The 21,537-nt window shown below is 34.5% G+C and overlaps 1 protein-coding gene across 10 annotated transcripts in view; it reads right to left on the bottom strand.

The window, feature by feature from the left end:
- The window catches only part of side (motor axon guidance molcule sidestep), a 704,399-nt gene that overhangs the window by 488,119 nt on the left and 194,743 nt on the right, over positions 1-21,537 (bottom strand). For all 10 annotated transcript variants that reach the window (XM_073961267.1, XM_073961269.1, XM_073961268.1 and 7 more), the window contains exon 3: positions 17,739-19,064. In XM_073961267.1, coding sequence (XP_073817368.1) covers positions 17,739-18,792 — 1,054 coding nt within the window. In that variant the 5' untranslated portion in view covers positions 18,793-19,064. The remainder of the gene's footprint in view (positions 1-17,738; positions 19,065-21,537) is intronic.

The raw sequence follows: 21,537 nt of genomic DNA, 5'->3' as shown, positions 1-21,537 counted from the left end.
TGAGATTCTATCCAAATCCATATTTTTGTCGGTTCATACGCCCACAATTTGCAAATCCTTTTTAATATATACGCCGACTGATCCTTATTTACTTATTTTTAAGTTCGAAATTTGTTAAACCGATCGACACGGGATCCAACGAGAACAAATCTTTCTTTTTTGCTTCCAAGTGTTCATAGAACATCTAATATAAGCTGGTGGAAGAAATGGCCAATGATGGCAACCTTGCATTATTAATTCAGGCACGGTTTCAATGTTTCTTGGCACATCGGCCGTTTTGGACGATCTTCACTACCTTCGTTTTTGAGCAAACGTCGGCAGCAATTCAAATCACTAAACCAGTTTTTTAGAAAAGATATCAGACGGAAATTGTCACTAGGAAATTCCATTTTTTGGCAAATGAATATTTCAAGACACTGTAAACAACCCAACACATAGCCGTACGTCAAACCGTACTAAGTACATTTATGCTCACAAATTTCAAACTTTCCAATGGAAATGTCAAACGGCGCCTGACAACACGCACACTGTCGCGAGTTCATATTAACTGTGGCCAAAAATAGAAGGAGTTATTGTAGGTGCATCAATTTTGGTACACGTACCTATTATTGACTTACAATTTACAGGACAAAAAATTGGGATGATCGGTCCACGTTTTGATATAGCCCCCATAGAAACGTACCTTCGGATTTTCGGTATTTTGAAAGTTTTAGGCACAATGACCAACCGAAATTACTCAAATTTGGTGGTTTGTCTTCGGCAGCGGTATAAAACATTCCAACAGAGAATTGTGGGGGTAGGTCCACGTTCTGATATAGGCAACATCGAATGGTACCTCCCGATTATCGATATTTTGAAGATTTTAGCGTCATTATTACACCGAAATCGCTGAAATTTGGTATTTAGTCTTCGTTGGGGATGTAATACTTTCACCTTGAAATTTGTCTGCATAGGTCCACGCCTTCATATAGCCCCCATATGACGGGACCTCCCGATTTTCGGTATTTTGGAGGTTTTAGTCTGATTATCAGACTGAAATGACTGAAAATTGGTACTAAGTCTTCGTTTGGGGCTTATAACGTTCCACCAGAAATCTGTCGGTATAGGGCCTCGTCTTCCTATAGCCCCCATAGAACCATGACTCCTAATTTTCGGTATTTTGAATGTTGCCTCAATATCCACCCGAAATGACTGAAATTTGGTGTTTAGACTTCATATTTTTGTGAGCTTATTGAATACATCAAAATCTTGTCTATTAATGAGAAATTTCCTTTAAAAACATTTTTGACCGATTAATGGTCAAAAACGATCCATTTTTTGTAAAAAATCGAATTTTCAATTTCGCTGTTCACCATTTTTTTTTTAAAATTGATATTTGTAATAGTCCCTCTTTTTAAAGCAAGATTATTAGGTACTTACTAAGCCACACAAACATATATGATTAATCGGTTCATAAGTTTTCGCGCTATAGCCAACACCGCAAAAGGCTTTGCTAAAAAAGGGGGTAACCCCTGAGTGAGGTGGTCGCTGAAAAAGAGAAATAACATGTTCGTCTACAAACCTCTACAGCTGGAACCTTTATACGTTTGAAGTACTCACTTTTCACAACTCAAACAGCAAATAATATCGATATACACTTTTATAAAAATTTTCCCCACTCCACTAATTTTAAAATTTGGTTCACAAAATCGATTTGCTAAGTACCACAGACTTGGGTGGCTGCAAACACGATATGATCACTATTAACTCCCAAACAAAATTAAATCTATGTTTATTACATCCAAAAAAATCTTAAGAATTTATTTTAGAACGATAAATTACTTTAAATATTAACATTCTGGAGCAGAATACAAGTTATTAATTTAAGTAAAATAAGGACAAAAATACACATTTCCAACAATTATCGGATTTGAACCTTCACATCGACAAAACAACTTGACAAATCAATACCATAATTAAAATTCCTTCAAATTGAAATGTTTACTTTATATTCTCATCAATAAATTAGTATTCCGATGTAGTTGATTTTGACCATTTTTGGCCACAGTCGTGACACTGTGACACGTAGTGTTGCCTGGACCGGAAACGTATGTAGTAGCCCTCGTATAAGTTTGTTATAAATGCTGTCCATGTGCCTTTCCTATTTCTATAAAATTTTCATTAATGCCTCCGCATTCATATATATTTATCTCTAAGAACTAAAACGAATTATTCTCTTCTTTAAGTCTATTTAAAGTGAATACAATTCCCTTTTAGGAACTACTGTAACATCTATACATATCTACATACATGCACATATGTATGCATGTACTCATGTATGTATGTGTGTGGACCCAGCAATATTATTATAGCATGTCATACTATTTGCCATTCGCCTTGAATGGTTAGATTTCCTCTTCAGCTTATTTTGCAGGCTTAGCACAACAAACACACACACGCAAACACTCGCCATTTGCAAAGATGCTGAGATTTCCTTAAGAGACTTTTGCACTGCACTTTAAGTGCAGCGCAGATTATTTCCATTTTTAGTTTAGTTATTTAATGATGTTTTTCCTCCTCAATCCTCACACATCCATGCTTATGTATGAATGTAGTAAGCAAGGAGTTTAAATACAGTCAGAGTCAAAAGAAAGTTTACACCTCACAAGAAGTTGTTAATAGCATAATTACACCGGTGTAACGATATAATAAATATAAAACACAAATACAAATTTTTTAAGTGTTTAGTGGTGAATTAAAATCCAGAAAATATTGGGCCTTGTATAAGCTTAATTATAAAATACATGAAGATTGATAAAATAACCCAAAATTTTAAGAGTCCAAAGAAAGTTTACACTCTTGCCAAAAGTAAAACATTTTTTAATTCTTTAGCTTGACCTTGTTTTATTTTGGCTTTTTAGCTTATTTTGATTCTATTCGTGTGTCTAAATAATAAATCCACCAGTATTTTGGTGAAATCCGGTGATAACACCCCATTCGACCCAAATTACAGCTTTCGGGCAATTTTGGCACAAAATGGGGCTTTTTTAACATTCTTTTGGATTTTTTCGGTAATTACTCAATGGATTTGAGGTCTAGAGACTACAATCAGTGATCCTAGATGCATGGGAGTAAAACATAGCAATAAATTATCCATAAATATGGGTGAAACCTTCATATCCCTGCCCAAATGTCAGATACCCCTTTGATATAAGCCCCATTTCACTTCACTGGGATCTGTAATCTCGTGTCAATATGAGTATATGATATTGTTCTCTTATCCTTGAACCCATACAAACTATTTCTTTGAAGCCTGCTTCTGTCAGGTACCCGGTGAACATATATAGGACATTCCATCAAGTTTGATTTTTTATACAACATTTTCACCGTTAAAAGCTTTGTTCATATTTTTCCACAGGTTTGGCATTTTTTCACCAAATATAGTTTGGGAAAATGTATTTTTATATTGTCATAACCATTTTCACACATTTGGGCGCAAAATATGCCATAACTGTCGAAAAATATGAACGAAGCTTTTAACGGTGAAAATGTTGTATACAAAATCAAACTTGATGGAGTGTCCTATATATGTTCATCGGGTGCCTGACAGAAGCAGGCTTCAAAGAAATAATTTGTATGGGTTCAAGGATAAAAGAACAATATCATACACTCATATTGACACGAGATTACAGATCCCAGTGAACTGAAATGGGGCTTATATCAAAGGGGTATCTGACATTTGGGCAGGGATATGAAGGTTTCACCCATATTTATGGATAATTTATTGCTATGTTTTACTCCCATGCATCTAGGATCACTCATTGTAGTCTCTAGACCTAAAATCCATTGAGTAATTACCGAAAAAATCCAAAAGAATGTTAAAAAAACGCCCCATTTTGTGCCAAAATTGCCCGAAAGCTGTAATTTGGGTCCAATGGGGTATTATCACCGGATTTCACCAAAATACTGGTGGATTTATTATTTAGACACACGAAAAGAATGAAAATAAGCTAAAAAGCCAAAATAAAGGCATGTCAAGCTAAAGAATTAAAAAAAATGTTTTACTTTTGGCAAGAGTGTAAACTTTCTTTTGACTCTTAAAATTTTGGATTATTTGATCAATCTTCATTTATTTCGTAATTAAGCTTATACAAGGCCCAATATTTTCTGGATTTTAATTCACCACTAAACACTTAAAAAAATTGTATTTGTGTTTTATATTTATTATATCATTATACTGGTGTAATTATGCTATCAACAACTTTTTGTGAGGTGTAAACTTTCTTTTGACTCTGACTGTATGTTTGTTGTTTGCTTGTATGTATGCATGTGATTTCTATTCTTTTGCGAATCCCCATTGCCTTTCGAATATACAATGGTCTTTGTCGCTGTTCTTGTTGTTGTTCCTGTTGCCGTTGTTGTCGTCATGAATAAAAGCTAATGGGTCTTTAGTTTCTTGGCTGCTCCGCCACACTGTTAGCTGTTCACTGACTGTGGACTGCTCTAACTTTGGCTTTTGCTGTATTGCTGGCTTTTTGTGTTCCGTCAGTGAGCTGCCAGTGGGGAGAAAAACATAAAGCATCATTTTGAATGCAAGCGACACATGTGTCATTTTCATAATGACAATTCGCTGATTTTCAACAGTGACGACGATATTATTATGGTGGCACTCCGATGGCAGCCATTCAGAAACGCCAGGGTGAAAATATCCTGGAACGAATGGTTCGTTCATTCATTCATGCAGTCATTTCGTTTTTATGGCAAAAAGGGGATTGTTGTTTTTCTTGTTTTTTTGTCAGTTTCTTCTTAAGTTAACTCCTGCTGATTTGGTAGGATGCAATGGAGATGCTGCCTTCATGTCATAGATCATTTGCCATGCAAGAAAAAAAACGATTTTCTTGGAATTCCGTATAACTAGGTGGAGCCAGCCACTCAGGAAAAGTAAATGAAGAATGACCAAGTATTTGGTTTAAATTTTCGAGATAAATAAAATTCATTGATAAAAATCAATGGCACACACTTTGACAAATATACTGAAATTTGGTGTGTTTTTTGCCAACTGTGCAAAAAAGCATGGCAAAAGTTTTTTCTTCTTCTTCTGCTGCTAACAACTGTCTGATTACATTTGATTCACGAGCGAATATTTTAAGATTATAACGGGTTTTTTTCAAGACAATTCAAAGTTCTTATTTTCCCTAGCCCTTCCATTCGTTTGCTCCTGCAAATATTTCGCCTCCCACAAAAGTTTGTGTATTTCTTCTCGTTTTCAATGAAACAAAAAAACCAAGTGGGAAAAAATTTAACATTTTATGCCGCAGGGGTTTCCATGTATCAAGGATATAGCAAGGCTGCCGTATTTTTGTATTGAACCATATGAAATGAATAAATTTCGTTCTTCTTCTTTTCCGCTTTGTTTGTTAGCAAGCAACAGTAAGTTGAAGTACACACCAACAACTGAAACAGCATAAAACACAAACTTTTTCTTTTGCCCAAATGGTGTTTGTTTTTGTTCCGGAATTTAAGCAATAGTGTTTTGGATTTGTTGTTGTTTACCATCATTATTTTCAATGTGTGTTTGTTGGTTATGAAAAATATTTCTTTATGCCAAACAAATAGCCAAATTGAACAAAAAGTAAAAGAATCAAATGGTCAGGCCACCACAGCAACAAATCTCTATAATAAATCTAGGTTAGAAGAATTTATAGAAAAAAAAAAAAAAACAACTACAGCAAAAACTAAAGTAAATTGTCTAAAGTAGTTTGGTGGACTTATAGGGTGTTTAACAGGAGGGTGTTCTAATTCCAACATATTGTTACTAAATTAGGGTTTAATTAAACCCGTGTAGATATTGTTTCCCCGATACGATTCGTACAAAAAAAAACGAGGTTTCGTTTTAGATTACGATTCTGCAATGCTTTATAGACGTTATTCACTTATTCACGAAAGACTTTATTTCTCCACTAGCACACAGCTATACTCTGTGCAGATTACTTCTTTTCTCTTCAGATTACACTGAAGATTTTATGTCGTGTTCCAATTTACAACTCACTCGCCCAGCCGCTCTTTTCGCGAATTTATAGGTGCCTGCTGATACATAGACTGGTGTAGTCTCCTTATTCAAGGAGGTTCTCCAATATTCAGGCGAAATGCTAACCGATTGACAAGTACAAACATGTACGCACATACAAACAGACAGATGTATGTAAACAAGTAATGGGGCTGACGTAGTAACTAAGGTAGATGAGAAGGGGTTACAATGAATGACGTCACAAAGCAGTAGCATAACTGAATAATCAAAATAAATAGATATCTCTTCAACACCCTGCTGGAAAGGGTAACGAGATGCACGATATGTTAAAAGAAATAGCGCGTCGATAAGACAAAGTTGATGGTATCGACGCGCAATGTGTCCACAGAACTCGGACCAATTGTTGGTATCTGTAATTTTGAGGAAGTAAAAGACAGACAACACGACACTCCAACGACAAAAGGAGTATACGTAGTCTTTCTTCCATTTTTATATAGGTTAGGTTCAAATATCTTTTTTAAATTTTTTGCAGCGGCTTGTCCTCACAGCACCTATAACGAGAGTTTAATTTTGCTCCTGAGATAATGAGCTCAAACGCCTCCGGAACCAATTAAAATTTCCGATGAGCGCAATAATTTACAAATCGAGTATCCAATTTGACCGAAACTTTCTAAATCACAAAATGTCTTCCTCATCAAAATAATGGTTTTAGACCCCAAGTATGTTTAGATCGTTTCGAACCAAATTTCGAAGATGGCCCATATCGGTGTACTCCTTCGGGTAACTCCCCCACAAAAGTTAAAAAATGTTCAGAAAAATGGTGTGAACGATAACTCTTGAAGGAAGCAATCGATTTGGTACACACTTCACAAATCGTATTATTCCTTCAGATTGGAATATGGTCTACATTGGTCCACTCCCTCGGATACCTCCTATCCAAAATTCGAAAAAAGTGAAGTTTAAGAGCTACTCTCGGATGGTTTTGATTGTTTATTCAGCAGGTTGTCCTTGCGTTCTCTTTTACGACGGTACAATTTTGTCAGGGGCAAGTCCCTTCTTAGGGAAATAATGGCCCAAATGCAATAAGACGGTTTCGGAGAAAACCCCATACTCCATGAGAAATTGGCCCAAAAAACACAAAAGAACCCCTATAGACGTAAGAAGTTTGGTGTTTCTTTCCGAGGCTGAGGGCAAAGCTGACATACTACGTTACTTGTTTTATTCTCCATACTTCTCTCGATAATGATCTGAATGCTTTAAAGCGGCCCATCTTAGGCAATTTTTACTACGCCCAGATTTACATTAGGTATTTTTCTTGCGGTAACTATCAGTTTGTCGGTAAGAAAGAGTTGTGAAAGGTAAAAGGTCACATAGGTCCCACCTCTTTTTCTCTCAAACCGACAGTTGGCGCAAGGAAAATTGACTAATGTAAATTTCGACTAACTTGCTAGCCATTCATCAGGAAAGATCGTTGAGTTGTGCCTTCATAAAGGCCCACCTACACGGTGCTCTTGAGCCAAATGTAAATGGAAGTTGCTTACACTTGGGAAGTTTTTGCGGATTCCGAAACTACACTGTTCATATATGAGAAAAATTAACAAGTAAAAAAGTGTCAGTCGGCTTTGCCGACAAATATATACCCTCAGCCAATGTGAAGTGAAACTTTCACCTGCGGACAGATCAAGTGTGTTTAAGGTCTCTTAAGAATTTTGTGGCCCTTTTTGGACATTTGAACTTGCCGACAAAAATGTGGATTAAGAATTACTGCACTAAGACACAAATGTTGAACCTTTACGGGGGAGTTTTCCAAAGTTTGGACCAAAGTGGTTGCCTCATTTAAGTGATATCGTCCTAGCATTTTAGTGACATTTTTTTAATATTGGGGAGAAGTATCGGAAGTTGTGGGCCGGTATTGCCCCATGAAACTAAGCTTGGATATAATACGACGAAGACCAAATGTTGGACCAATTCGGTTATCGTGCTCTTCTACCGTCACATATGGTGACATAGGGATTTTTTTTACACCTTTCGGGCTGTTTTCCTAAGAAATATGGACTTGCCCCTGAAAAAACTTTCACCATCGTAATGGAGGTAGCGAATGGAAGTCGCTTCAACAAAAATCAACGTGATTCGAGAGCAGGTCTTAAAGTGAACTTATCCGAAATTGTGTGTGAGAGGTACCAGAAGGAGTAGACAAATACATATATTCCATATTCGAACCTGATCTATATCTGGTAGATATATTAGGATGTGCAAAGCATGGATTACATCTGTCACTCCCTTCAAGAGTTATCCGCGCAAAATTTTTCCGAACATTTTTGAACTTTTGTGGGGGAGGTACATGAAGGAGTGGACCAATATGGCTTATCTTCGAACTTAAACTAAGTTGGCACAAAATATTATGAATTCCACATTTCCGACCGAATCGGCAGATTCGCTCGAGAGTTATCTTGCGCTCCAACCACTACACAAGGGGTCATAGGCATTTTTACAACTTTCAGGCTATTTTCTCAAGAAGTATGGGCTTTCCCCTGATGAAACTTGTACCGTCGTATGGGGGCAGTGAATACAAGTTGGCACAACAAAAATCAAAGCGATTCGAGAGCAGTAGCTAAACTGACCTTTTCCGAAATTTTGTGTGGGTGGTACCCGAAGGAATGGACCGATTGAGTCCCTATTGGAACCTCATCCAAGTCTGGTAGGAATTTCACGATGTACCAAATATGGACCAAATCGGTTACTCCCTTCAAGAGTTATGGTGCACACAAATTTTCCGAACATTTTCGAACTTTTGTGGGGGAGGTACCGGAAGGAGTGGACCGGTATAACCCATCTTCAAACTTAAACTAAGTTTGGACAAAATATTTCGAAAGCCAAATTTTGGACCGAATCGGTTGATCCGTTCCGGAGTTATCGTGCGCTCCAGCCAGCCAGACAGACGGACATTGCTCAATCGACTCCAAATTGTCTGAAACACATTTCGTCTAAACATACTTGGGGTCTAAAACCATTATTTCGATGAGGCACATTTTGCACATATACCCTCGTTAGCATAAATGCTGAGGGTATAAGATTGACTTTTATGATATCTTCGTAGTTTTTACCGTTATTGTGATATAGAAGTTCAAATTAGGACAAATGATTGGCTGTACAATGTTATGCACAGTGTACCTTAACTAACTTTAAATGAAAACCGCTTACACCAAGGACATTTTTACGGATTCTGAAACTGCCATGTTTATAGATGAGAAATATCACAAAACAAGAAAGAATCGCTGGATGGATTTTTTTAATAAATAGCGACCAAAGTTCACATATTTAGGTTTTTAAGGTTTTCACGATTTTGCTCGGAAACCGCAAGTCCTACATGAGTTCAGATTTGACTATAAGAAGTAAAATATAATCAGTTGGCTTTGCTTTGGGTGTTTGTGGGGAAGATATCCTAATTATAGTCCTAATTATTTCACCCAACAATGGGACACACCAGGGCCCATTCTGAGGAAACGTTTATTTCCCCAAGAACAAAAATATAATGCTGCAGTGATCCACTATTATATTCTCAAAACGATCGGAGAAATAGTCTTAAACTGGAAGTAACTAAAGGAATATCGTATCTGGGAACTGGTTAAATTTTGGACAATTACTAAGTTACCTAAACATTTTAGTTGGTCACCGCAGGATTTTATGTCAGGAAGCGTGGACTTGCCCACGAAAAAATTATATCATTGTAAAAGTAATTACAAGATCTACATTCGATAAATATTTAAACAGAATTGTCGATCTGGTTTTCATATAAAGTTTTATACTTTTTTATGGAAGTTACCCGAAGGATATGTCCGATATAGATTGATTGATTCATGTGTGTAAGAAATGTTACTTTGCTTAAAGGTTGGACCAATGTTATTCCCTGTTTACGATTGGACAAGTGCCCAAAAGCAATTTTATTTGGTCAACGTAGGATTTTTAGAGCATGGACTTGCCCACGAAAAACAATATTTCCTTCGGCAAAAATTTCAAAAGAAACCTTGAACAGCCGTTAAACTGCACTTGACCAAACAAATTTAAAATCCGAAGGTGTTGTGCTACATAGACCTTCTTGGAACTAAATGTTTATTTAGAAGAAATTCTACGGTATTCAAAGTTTCGATTAATGACGTCAGGGTTTTTAGTGCTTTTAAGCCATTATCTCGTAGCAGCTATGGACTTGCCCCCGAAATATTCTATTGTATCGTAACTCAGACTGTAAAAAGCGATTAAAACATATCCTTAAAACGTACCTTTGCAAGAAAAAAATTGTATTTTATGTGAGAGATATACGTAAGAGTGGGCAGATATGGTCTATATACGAATCTGATCTATGCCTGGAAGAAAAATTGGCTATAAAAAACGCTAAATTTAAAATTGGACTGCCATTTGATATGACAAAAGACCTCTCCAATCCTGACGGAATATTCGTAGAATATAGTTTTTTACGACAAGACTTAACGTCATGTCTTGGTTTTTTCTATAACCCTTTATTTTCAGGACAATTGGATTATTCCAGAATCATTGTTTTGCTTTTGCCTTTTTTAATTTCATCGTGCAGCAAAACAACATCGAAACTCAACTTTAAATAAAAAATCAAAGCAATAACATTTCTCATGAATGAACGTGCAAAACAGTACAACTCAATCTCATCCTTTATGACCACTTGCCGTGTGGCCAACTTACCGCACTCGCTTTTGCTGGTGTGTGTGTGTGTGTGAGGAAAACAAAGTTGTTTATAGAAATCTGAAGAAAAACAAATCATTTTCATTCGCTGAAATCCGTAAAGTAGATAAACAAAAACAACGGCTATGAAAAACAAAACGAACGAATGAAGAAGAAGAACTGGTGGCTGAATGACCAAAAATCTGTGGTTTTCCAAAAAAAAAAAAAACGAAAGCAATATGACCGGATTGAATGAATGAACGAAGAAACGAATGCATCAATCTACATATAAAAACAAAGACTATTCGGAAAATGGATTCCTGGAATAAAATATGCAAATACGGGAAACCAAGTACAATAATGTTATGGGTGTTTTTTTTTTTTGTGATGGGCAAAAGCATATAGCGCATATAGCAGAAGGTTTGCTTGCTGCAGCTAAGGACACTGTATAAAAGAGTAGCACTTTGGCTGGAAATTTGCAATAATATATTTCAACATGATTAAGTGCCAATGAGGCACTTGGGTTTAAATGTCATATTTCGGTTTTTTTTGGTTATCGTGTTTACATTTCCCAAATACGTAGAGCTAGGCAGCTAGTCCATATCTTTACCTTGGCCAAAAACCATAAATGTATTTATGTGTGTAGAAAATGTTGAGTTTATTTATGACTTGAAGTTTGGTTTAAGCCGTTACTGTTGTTGCTCCTTTCGAATGGCATGATAAATGGTATTTTATTCTGTGCTAAGGGACCAAACCTTGCACCACACACACACTCTCACTTCTGTTTGCGGACGTAACTTAAGAAAGTCCTTGCTTTACATTTTGGTGGAATTTAACCTCATTGTCCAGTAGAGGAATGTTAAGTTTCTTGGTAGCCAACACGTACTAGTTATACCCATAAACGTAGAATGTACTCCGTATTCTAGCCACTCTATTAAAAGTAAATAAAATTGTAAGTTGGAACAACAAGCTAGCTAGCAAGTAAGCAAGCAAACAAACCAACCAACTCTACCAGCATTAGCCAGGTAAATTATGGTCGATTAAAGAAGTTTGCAATTTTTTGTGGGCTGTTGTTGAAATTCACTAAGTTTGCTATCTAAATGTGTTGCTATTTGACTTTTTGGGTATTTGTATATTTATTTGCTATGCTGTGTTTGTGCGGTATTGGTGGTCATTGTTTAACTTCGTGTTAGCTCTAAGTAAACTATGACCTCAATCACCTCTACTACTACACCCACAAAAGCATATCAAGTAACATATCTTTTGATTGGACGGAGGCGGGGTGCTGCTGCCTTTTTCTTAATTCCAAATTGTTTACTTTGAAATTAGTCTAGAACCAAAGACGAAGACAAATAATGACTTTGTTGAAATAGGAATGGAACTCGAACATTGACTTTCAGATAATTGGAACAAGAATTTGTTGTGATTAGATTTTGAGGCAACGGCAGCAGCAAAAGTTTTATTTAACCAAATATTCTTACAAAATTAGTAATCCAACCACATGAGTAATTCTCAGATTCTGTGGTTAGTTTGTCAGTTTTATAATTACAGCATACAGCAGCATACCTTCGTCAGTAGTTGGGCATATTTGTGGTTTGCGATTCTTCTTCTATTTATTTGCTGGTTGTGTAATGGCGAAACTTTTTCAAATCACAAACAAACTTTTACAGCTGGCATGGTAATGAATAGAGCAAAACAATACAACTTAAATGAGTATCCGGGATTCATGAAAATGAAATGAAATCCAAATTATTTAATTTCATAAAAGTGATAGGCTTTGGCTTTCTATTACGTAACAACACAAAAAGTGAAAATTGAGGCATGTTCTGACCGGTGGGTTAAAGGGACAAATCATCAATAAATTTAAAAAATGTTGCAGTTACGGTTTGTGCGCTGTACCATTAAACAAGCAAAAGTATCAGTCGGCTTTGCCGACAGAGATATACCCTTAGCCCGTGTGGATAATTTTTTTTTTTTTTTTTCAAAAAAAAATGAGTTTTCAGCCGGGTTTTCAAAGTTTTGGGCGTATGAACCGACAAAAGTATAGTAGGATTAAAGCTCAAAAATTTAAGGGGATAACGATAAATAGGGCTTTTTTATCATACTAGCCTACGAAAAACATTATATCGCTGTAAACAGGGCCACTAGGGAAATCTTCTGTAAAAATGTCCAAAGGATCCTCGAACAGACCCTTAACCACACAAAAATGTTGAACATTTCTGTGGGTGGTACTTTAAGGATTGGACAGATAGGGCCCAAATTTGAACATAAATTAAGTTTCGACAATATTTAGAGATCCAAAGTTTGGACCAAATCGGTTGCCACGTCTATGAAAAATCGCGCGTATCGTTTTAGCGAATATATTCGAACTTTTGTGGGGGAGGTATCGGAAGGAGTGGACCTATAAGCACCACCTTCGAATTACATGTAATAGTCAAAGAAATATTATAATATCCAAAGTGTGGACGAACGCAGTATTCGGTTGGAGCACTCCAGCCACTACATATGGTGCCATAGGGGTTTTTAAAATTTTCGGGCTGTTTTCTCAAGGGGTATGGACTTATCCCCTGAAAAAACTTTTACTGTCGTAATTGTGGCAGCGAATGCAAGTTGCTTCAACAAAAAACAAAGTGATTCGAGAGCAGGTCTTAAAGTGAATTTATCCAAAATGTTGTGTGGGAGGTACCGAAGGAGTGGACAAATATAGTCCACAAAATATTACGAAAGCCACATTTGGGACCGAATCGGCATATCCGTTCGAGAGTTATCTTGCGATCCAACCACTACACACCGTGTCGCAGGGGTTTTTTGTACCTTTCAGGCTATTTTTTCAGGAAGTATGGAGTAGCCCCTGATGAAACTTATAGCGTCGTATGGGGGGCAGTGAATACAAGTTGCTACAAAAAAAATTAAAGCGATACGAGAGCAGGTCCTAAACTTTTCCGAAATTTTGTGTTGGAGCTACCCAAAGGAGTGGACCGATTGAGTCCATATTGGAACCTCATCTAAGTCTGGTAGAAATTCCACGACGTGCAAAATATGGACCAAATAGGTTACTTCCTTTAAGAGTTATCGTGCGCTCAATTTTTCCGAACATTTTTGAACTTTTGTGAGGTGTTGTACCTGAAGGAGTGGACCTATATGGATTATCTTCGAACTTAAACTAAGTTTGGACAAAATATTACGAATGCCAAATGTTGGACCGAATCGGCAGATCCGTTCGAGAGTTATCTTGCGCTCCAACCACTACACACCGTGTCATAGGGGTTTTTTGTACCTTTCAGGCTATTTTTTCAGGAAGTATGGAGTAGCCCCTGATGAAACTTATAGCGTCGTATGGGCAGCGATTCGAGAGCAGGTCCTAAACTGAACTTTCCGAAATTTTGTGTGGGAAGTACTTGAAGAAGTGGACCGAATTAGACCATATTGGAGCCTTATCTAAGTCTGGTAAAATTTTCACGATGTGCAAAGTATGGACCAAATCGGCTAGTCCCTTCAAGGGTTATCTTGCGTACAAATTTTCCGAACATTTTCGAACTTTTGTGGGGGAGGTACCGGAAGGAGTGGACCGATGTAACCCATTTTCGAACTTAAACTATGTTTGAACAAAATATTACGAAAGCCAAATTTTGGACCGAATCGGTTGATCCGTTCTAGAGTTCTGGTGCGCTCCAGCCAGACAGACAGACGGGCGGACATGGCTAAATCAACTCCAAATTTTCTGAAACATATTTCGTCCCAACACACTTGTTTCAATGAGGCTCATTTTGCCCGCATAAAATTGTATATACCCTCGTTAGCATAAATGATGAGGGTATAATAAAATAAAATTTAAAATAAAATAAAATAAAATAAAATAAAATAAAATAAAATAAAATAAAATAAAATAAAATAAAATAAAATAAAATAAAATAAAATAAAATAAAATAAAATAAAATAAAATAAAATAAAATAAAATAAAATAAAATAAAATAAAATAAAATAAAATAAAATAAAATAAAATAAAATAAAATAAAATAAAATAAAATAAAATAAAATAAAATAAAATAAAATAAAATAAAATAAAATAAAATAAAATAAAATAAAATAAAATAAAATAAAATAAAATAAAATAAAATAAAATAAAATAAAATAAAATAAAATAAAATAAAATAAAATAAAATAAAATAAAATAAAATAAAATAAAATAAAATAAAATAAAATAAAATAAAATAAAATAAAATAAAATAAAATAAAATAAAATAAAATAAAATAAAATAAAATAAAATAAAATAAAATAAAATAAAATAAAATAAAATAAAATAAAATAAAATAAAATAAAATAAAATAAAATAAAATAAAATAAAATAAAATAAAATAAAATAAAATAAAATAAAATAAAATAAAATAAAATAAAATAAAATAAAATAAAATAAAATAAAATAAAATAAAATAAAATAAAATAAAATAAAATAAAATAAAATAAAATAAAATAAAATAAAATAAAATAAAATAAAATAAAATAAAATAAAATAAAATAAAATAAAATAAAATAAAATAAAATAAAATAAAATAAAATAAAATAAAATAAAATAAAATAAAATAAAATAAAATAAAATAAAATAAAATAAAATAAAATAAAATAAAATAAAATAAAATAAAATGAAATGAAATAAAATAAAATAAAATAAAATAAAATAAAATAAAATAAAATGAAATAAAATAAAATAAAATAAAATAAAATAAAATGAAATAAAATAAAATAAAATAAAATAAAATAAAATAAAATAAAATAAAATAAAATAAAATAAAATAAAATAAAATAAAATAAAATAAAATAAAATAAAATAAAACAAAATAAAATAAAATAGAATAAAAGAGTCGTATAACATTCACGAAAAACAATATAAAAGCTGAACAAGACCAATTCACTATGGTCTCAAATCCAAATTTTCTGGCCAAAAATATTTCAACGTCCATTTTGTATTGAAATTAATTATTATTTATAATATTTATATAATTTATTGAATAGGGGGGATGGGGAGAAAGTTAAGTGCATTTTCTGGAGCAGTACGAACAGTGCAGAAAAACATCATTGAAGGAACTGTTTGACCACACCAAGGCAAATTAAAAGCAAAGACCGCGGTAAACATGCGGGTGCCAATATCATGCACCCACCCAAGCAAAAGAGGACAATGAAAGCAACTGTGTCCACGCTTACCAGCTCAACAACACCTGATTGTTCCGAAAGTTGGACGGAATGACCAAACGTAATAACATTATCGCGTACATAATTGCAACAACATTACGGCCCCACTACACAACTACACAAAAGCACATTGTGTGTTAACCATGCATTACTATGGGGACGGTGTGTTACAATTAAATTTCAATAACCCCAATGTTGGCTACTACAGAATAATTCTCCTAAAAACCCTACAAATATGAATTTTGATTGCGATTTATTTAAAAATCCCTCCGGCAAATTTTTGTAAGCCTTCATATAACGTAACAGCCCGATTTCAAATACTATGGCGATTTTAGCCACATTTTCTGACCGAATGACCTTGAATTTGAGGTTTAGGGTTTCCAGTGACCAAGATACTTCTCCACCAAAAATTATTGGCATAGGTCCACGTTTTCTTATAGCCCGCCTATAACGATTCCGCCCGATTTCCGGTATTTTGACATTTTTAGCAACATGTTCTGACCGAATTAGCTATAGTTTAGCATTAAGGGTTCTCAGTAATAAAAAAAATTCTCCGCCAAAAATGATGGTCATAGGTCTACCTTTTGGTACAGCCCCCATATAGGGGTACCGCCCGATTTCAGCTTTTTTTTACGTTTTTAGTTAAATTTTCAGACCGAATTAGCTATAATTTGAAATTTAGGGCTCCCATTGACCTAGAAACTTCTCCATCAGAAATTATGGACATAGGTCCACGTTTTCTTTTAGCCCCCATATAACGAAACCGCCCGATTTCAGGTATTTTGCTGGTTTTAGCTACATTTTCTCGCCGAATTATCTATAATTTGGCATTTAGGGTTTCTAGTGGTCAAGTAACTTCTCCAACTAAATTGTGGGCATAGGTACTTTCGCAACAGAAAGAAAACTAATAATTCCATATAATAATATCCATAGTCCGACTATCGTTTTGATTGTTATCGTAAAACAATGGTGAAGTCGGCCACCAAACGGAAATAATGGGTAATCTGTCGCAAATAATTTAAAACTTAATTGCCTTTGAGTCCGAAATGAACAAAGCTTTACGAAAGTGATAAAAATCATAGTTTGATTATCGATAGTTTGCCAGTTCTACCGAATATTGTGTCCTCTAACTTATACAGAGGATCTTCATAGACGAAATAGTCAGAAAACATGGCAAAGTAGGCATCTCATATCATATCGGACTTTTCCTTATAGCCGAGTTCGAACGGTATGTCTAAATGTCGCGCACAATACGCTGCCATGTTGTCTGGCCTAGGAAGCGGACCAGTAGTGGAATTCTGTAACTAATTTTTTTAATTACCGACAAAAATCGTTAACCTTAAAACGCAAAACTATGAATGAAAAGTATCAATAAAAATTGACAGCACTGTTGCTATCGGTAGGATTTAGCAGCTGCTTTATTTTGGTAGTTAATTTAGGAATTTTTATTATACCGATATTTGTCGGTAACTCGAAAAATGAGTTACAGAATTCCACTACAGGGCACATTCAATGTGCAAGGCGGACGAACTTGCCATTAAGATGTGGGGGATTTTGTTTAGTAAGCCTTCGATAGATGTGAATCATTAAATTACTTCTATGGCAACTATATTTCAACATTACGACATTAATGCCATCCATTTTACGCACTACTGTGTCAACTTACATATCTTCCAAGAATTACATCACCCTCCAAATAAATAACTTTTATAACCCCACGTAGGCGTATCATCATAAAAAATATCCCCAAAGCGTTTTGATAAGCTTTTGTGGTACGTTAAAAATAAACGCTCTTATTTTTTTTGTGGTTATGACAAAGTGCCGTTTAAAGTTATCTAAAAGGTAGGTACTTACTGTTCTTTTGGAAATCCTGAGATTCGTCGCCGGCAACATGAGCACTTAATGCGATCAATAACGAAACAATCACCAGCAGATGTTCCATCACCGAATACAGGCTTTTTCTCAAATTTTTTGATTTGATGCTGTAGCTGTTTTCGGAATACAACGATGGCAGGTAGTCTTCTTGGCAATGCTGTGTATGTTCTTGTTGTTGTTCTTTTTCTGCTACTTGATGATGGTGATGGATTTTTTGTTGTTGATGCTGCTGTACAAGAAGATAGTGTTTTTGAGGCCTTTGCTGAGGATACTGTTTCAAATTCAGCAGATTTTCTGTTTGATATTGAGAATGTTGTTGATGTTGTTGCTGTAGATGCAGATGATGATGATGATGACGTTGGTACTGATGATGATGATGCTGCTGCTGTTGATACTGTTGCTGATGGTGGCACATAACCAACAAGGATGCTACTGTTTCGCTTGTTATTTGTTTGCATTTGGGCTGACATACTGTTGACTGAGCCGGAATCAATGTTGCTGTTGTTCGTGGTGTTGTTGTTGGTCCTGTAGCCGTTGTTGTTTTTGCTGTTAGTGGTGGTGCTGTTGGTATTGCTGCTGATATTGGGCAACAGTCCGTTGAATTCGTGGCCGATATTGTTTTTTGGTTTTGTTTGCTCACAAGACTGGAGGCAGTTAAGCAATTCTGATTTACGTTTGTTATAAAAATGTGATTTTCTGCTGCATGTGGACGTTGTGGGATTTTTTCTCTCAATTGTTGATATTCTGGCTGTGGCTGGTGTTGCTGCAGGCGCTGATTTAGTTCTTGTCGTTGCTGTTGTTGATGTTGATATTCTTGCAAATAATGTTCCAGCCTTTCGTCCACATTGTCCTCCTGATGCTGAATCTCTTGCTGTTGTTGTGGTTGTTGGTGTTTCGGCTTCTGTTTCGCTATCCTTTGTTGATATTGACTTTGCTGTTGTTGTTGGTCTGGCATTAATTTGATTTTGTTTATATTTGTATTTGTATAAAATTGCCAAGCTTCCATTTTTAATCGCCGTACAGTCAATACCATCAGAATACGTCATTTAGCAATGGGACATAACACAAATATGAATTGTTTGTGTTGTGTATTTTCTGCGTTCGTTTGGACTTCTGTTGATTTTATTTTTTAATTTCAAAAAAAAATATTGAAAGGCAGGAAAAAATAATATTTTCGAAAGGATATTGGATTTGTTCGTTTTGTATTTTATTTTTTAATTTCGTTCGTCCTTCTGTGATGATATGTTGTTAGGATTCGTTTTCTTCCACGAATTTCAAATGATCCAAAGGCAATGTTGTGACCACCTGGAAATAGTAAAACAAAATTATTTGGTTTTATTTTTTTTTTTTTTAAAGCTATAACTTAAAAAAAAAATTTCTTATCTCAAAAAAGTGTTTATTACTGAAAGCCCATAAAAATAGTTATGGAGTTGAAATAAAAGATAAGAGATAAATAAATTGACCCTTTACGTGCCAAGGCTTATAGGAATTTTATTTTGAATAGTGGATTTTCAACATTTGATTTCTATCTTAAAGATATACTTTGAATGTCACCAAATGTTACGTTTATCCACACATATTTACATTCATAGTGTCCCAAATTGTAGGCATACACACACACATGCCCAACTAATAATTTATGAATTGCAAAACCAAACAAAAAAAGGGAAACTTTCTTCTTTATGATGTCATCCCTTTTTCCACTTGCCATATCTCCTTGTTTTCTTTCTCTTTATTGCAAAATAAAACTCTTTGCCTAATAGATGTAAATCACTGAATTGTTACAATAAAATCCTCCTTTAAACTTTTATTTCATTGTTGTTGTTGTTTATTTTGGCAATGAAAAACGGCAAAACTTTGAACTAACTTTGATATCAAATTTACTACAGTTATTATTTTGTTGCCGTATTTTTCTTTTTTTTTTAGAAGAGAGAAAGATGGCCTATCAACATCCTGTATTGACATTTTTATGACTTTTAAGATGCTTGTGAAAATATTCATCGTCCTCATCAGAAATCACAAATAACAGACTAACAAATTCGCTACCCCTTTGTACAATATGCTGCTGTTGTTTTTGTTTGGGGCAACCATTGTATAAATAAACCATAAAAACTTGGCCCCTATTAACTATTGTGAGCATATATGTATGTAGGTATACATACATACATATCTCGCCGAGAGGAGTCATTCGTAAACAAATTGAGTGTTAAAGAAAGGGTGTTACTGGGTCCTAAAAATAAATTTTTGTATTTTTTATTAATTGGAAAAATTGAATTATAACTACATACGTATTACTGTAAAAAAGGGCTAACTATGGGAAATTCGACACCAGTTAATCGCTATTTTAGATAAATAAATGTTTAATGAGAATAAAAAGGTCCTTAGACTCTTAAAAAGAAAGGGTGGTATAATAACATGCAATTTGTTAAAGTGATACATTTTGAAGGGAATTCGGAATAAGACCTTAAACATAAATGGAATGGCGACGTTCCAGAAAGACCCACCAAAGATCACTTTGGTAGTATGCCTGTAGGCTGGAAACAGGCTCAAATGGGTATAAAATCATAAGATGACAAAATTTGAAACAAAGACCGTCACTCTAAAGCGCTCGGCACATACGGTGCGTTGTGCGTCGCGCTACAACAACCACATGAAAAATGTGTAAGTGATGTCAAGTTTTTTGAAAAACAACAACATGGCTGGCGCATTAAAGTTAAACATAATTTAACTGTTTTGGGACAACGCATGTCCCAACGTGTCACTAAACGGACCGTATGTGCCGAGGGCTTAAGATATGCAGCTATAGCCAAAAATTTTCTATTGTGGGAATTTCTCACTCTCGCTCTATTATAATTTAAGTAAGAGGAACCCACATCGTACAGTGGTATAGAATGTTTTTTTTTTTTTTTTTTTTTTTTTTTTGGTCAAAATTCTACATCTTTGGAATGGATATAGATATTTTCATAACGATTGAATTCGGTCTAGTACACGCAGAAAAATATATGTTAGAAATATGTTGTGATCGAAACAAATATTTGTGTGGGACTGGTTGCAAACAAATATATGTTTGGATCCAAACATTATTTGTTTGTGTGTAAACAAATATATGTTTGCAACATTTTGTAATATATCTAAATTTTATTTGTTTGGGTACCAACATATTTTTTATGTTAGAACATATTTTTTATGGGTGGAGAGAGGATTTTTGTCAAAGAGAGTAACAGCAAGGCTCTCGCGACTGCGGAACACTGTTTTATAATAAAGAGATGTGTGTGTGATGTAATAGGAGACACAGAAGCTTTGGTGGTGTGGATTCGGCCAAACAAGTGTGGATCTGCTTTGTTGTTGTTAACCAACGTTGCAAGCGAAGAGGAAAAGAAACAAATTGTATTAATTTTGTTGTTCTTTTTTCTTCAGTTTTCTAAATACAATCGTTGAGGAAATACGGTAAAGTGTGTGAATAAATCAGTGTTTTGTGTTTTCTTAAAGAAATTGTGCCCAATACATTTTATAATTGAAAATTTTATAATTGATTCAAAAAATAAATGGAAATATTTCGTTGGACAAGAAAGAAGAAGAAATCGCGTTTAATTTTGGTAAGTACATCAATAAATTTTTCAATTACACACATACATGCATATGTATATTTGAAATATGGATGTATCTGTTTATTATACTTAATATAATCATTTGATTCCAGATGACGATTTCCCGATTTTTGTTACTATTTTTCATTAGAATATGGGTGTTTTGGGTTTTAATATTTTTCAATATATTA

The sequence above is a fragment of the Musca autumnalis genome, unplaced genomic scaffold (genome assembly GCF_047663935.1).
Source record: "Musca autumnalis isolate F117 unplaced genomic scaffold, ASM4766393v1 scaffold_1, whole genome shotgun sequence".
In the NCBI taxonomy this organism is placed as follows: Eukaryota; Metazoa; Arthropoda; class Insecta; order Diptera; family Muscidae; genus Musca; species Musca autumnalis.
Note: the sequence above shows the minus strand (reverse complement) of the source record. Positions and strands in the feature narration are given on the sequence as shown.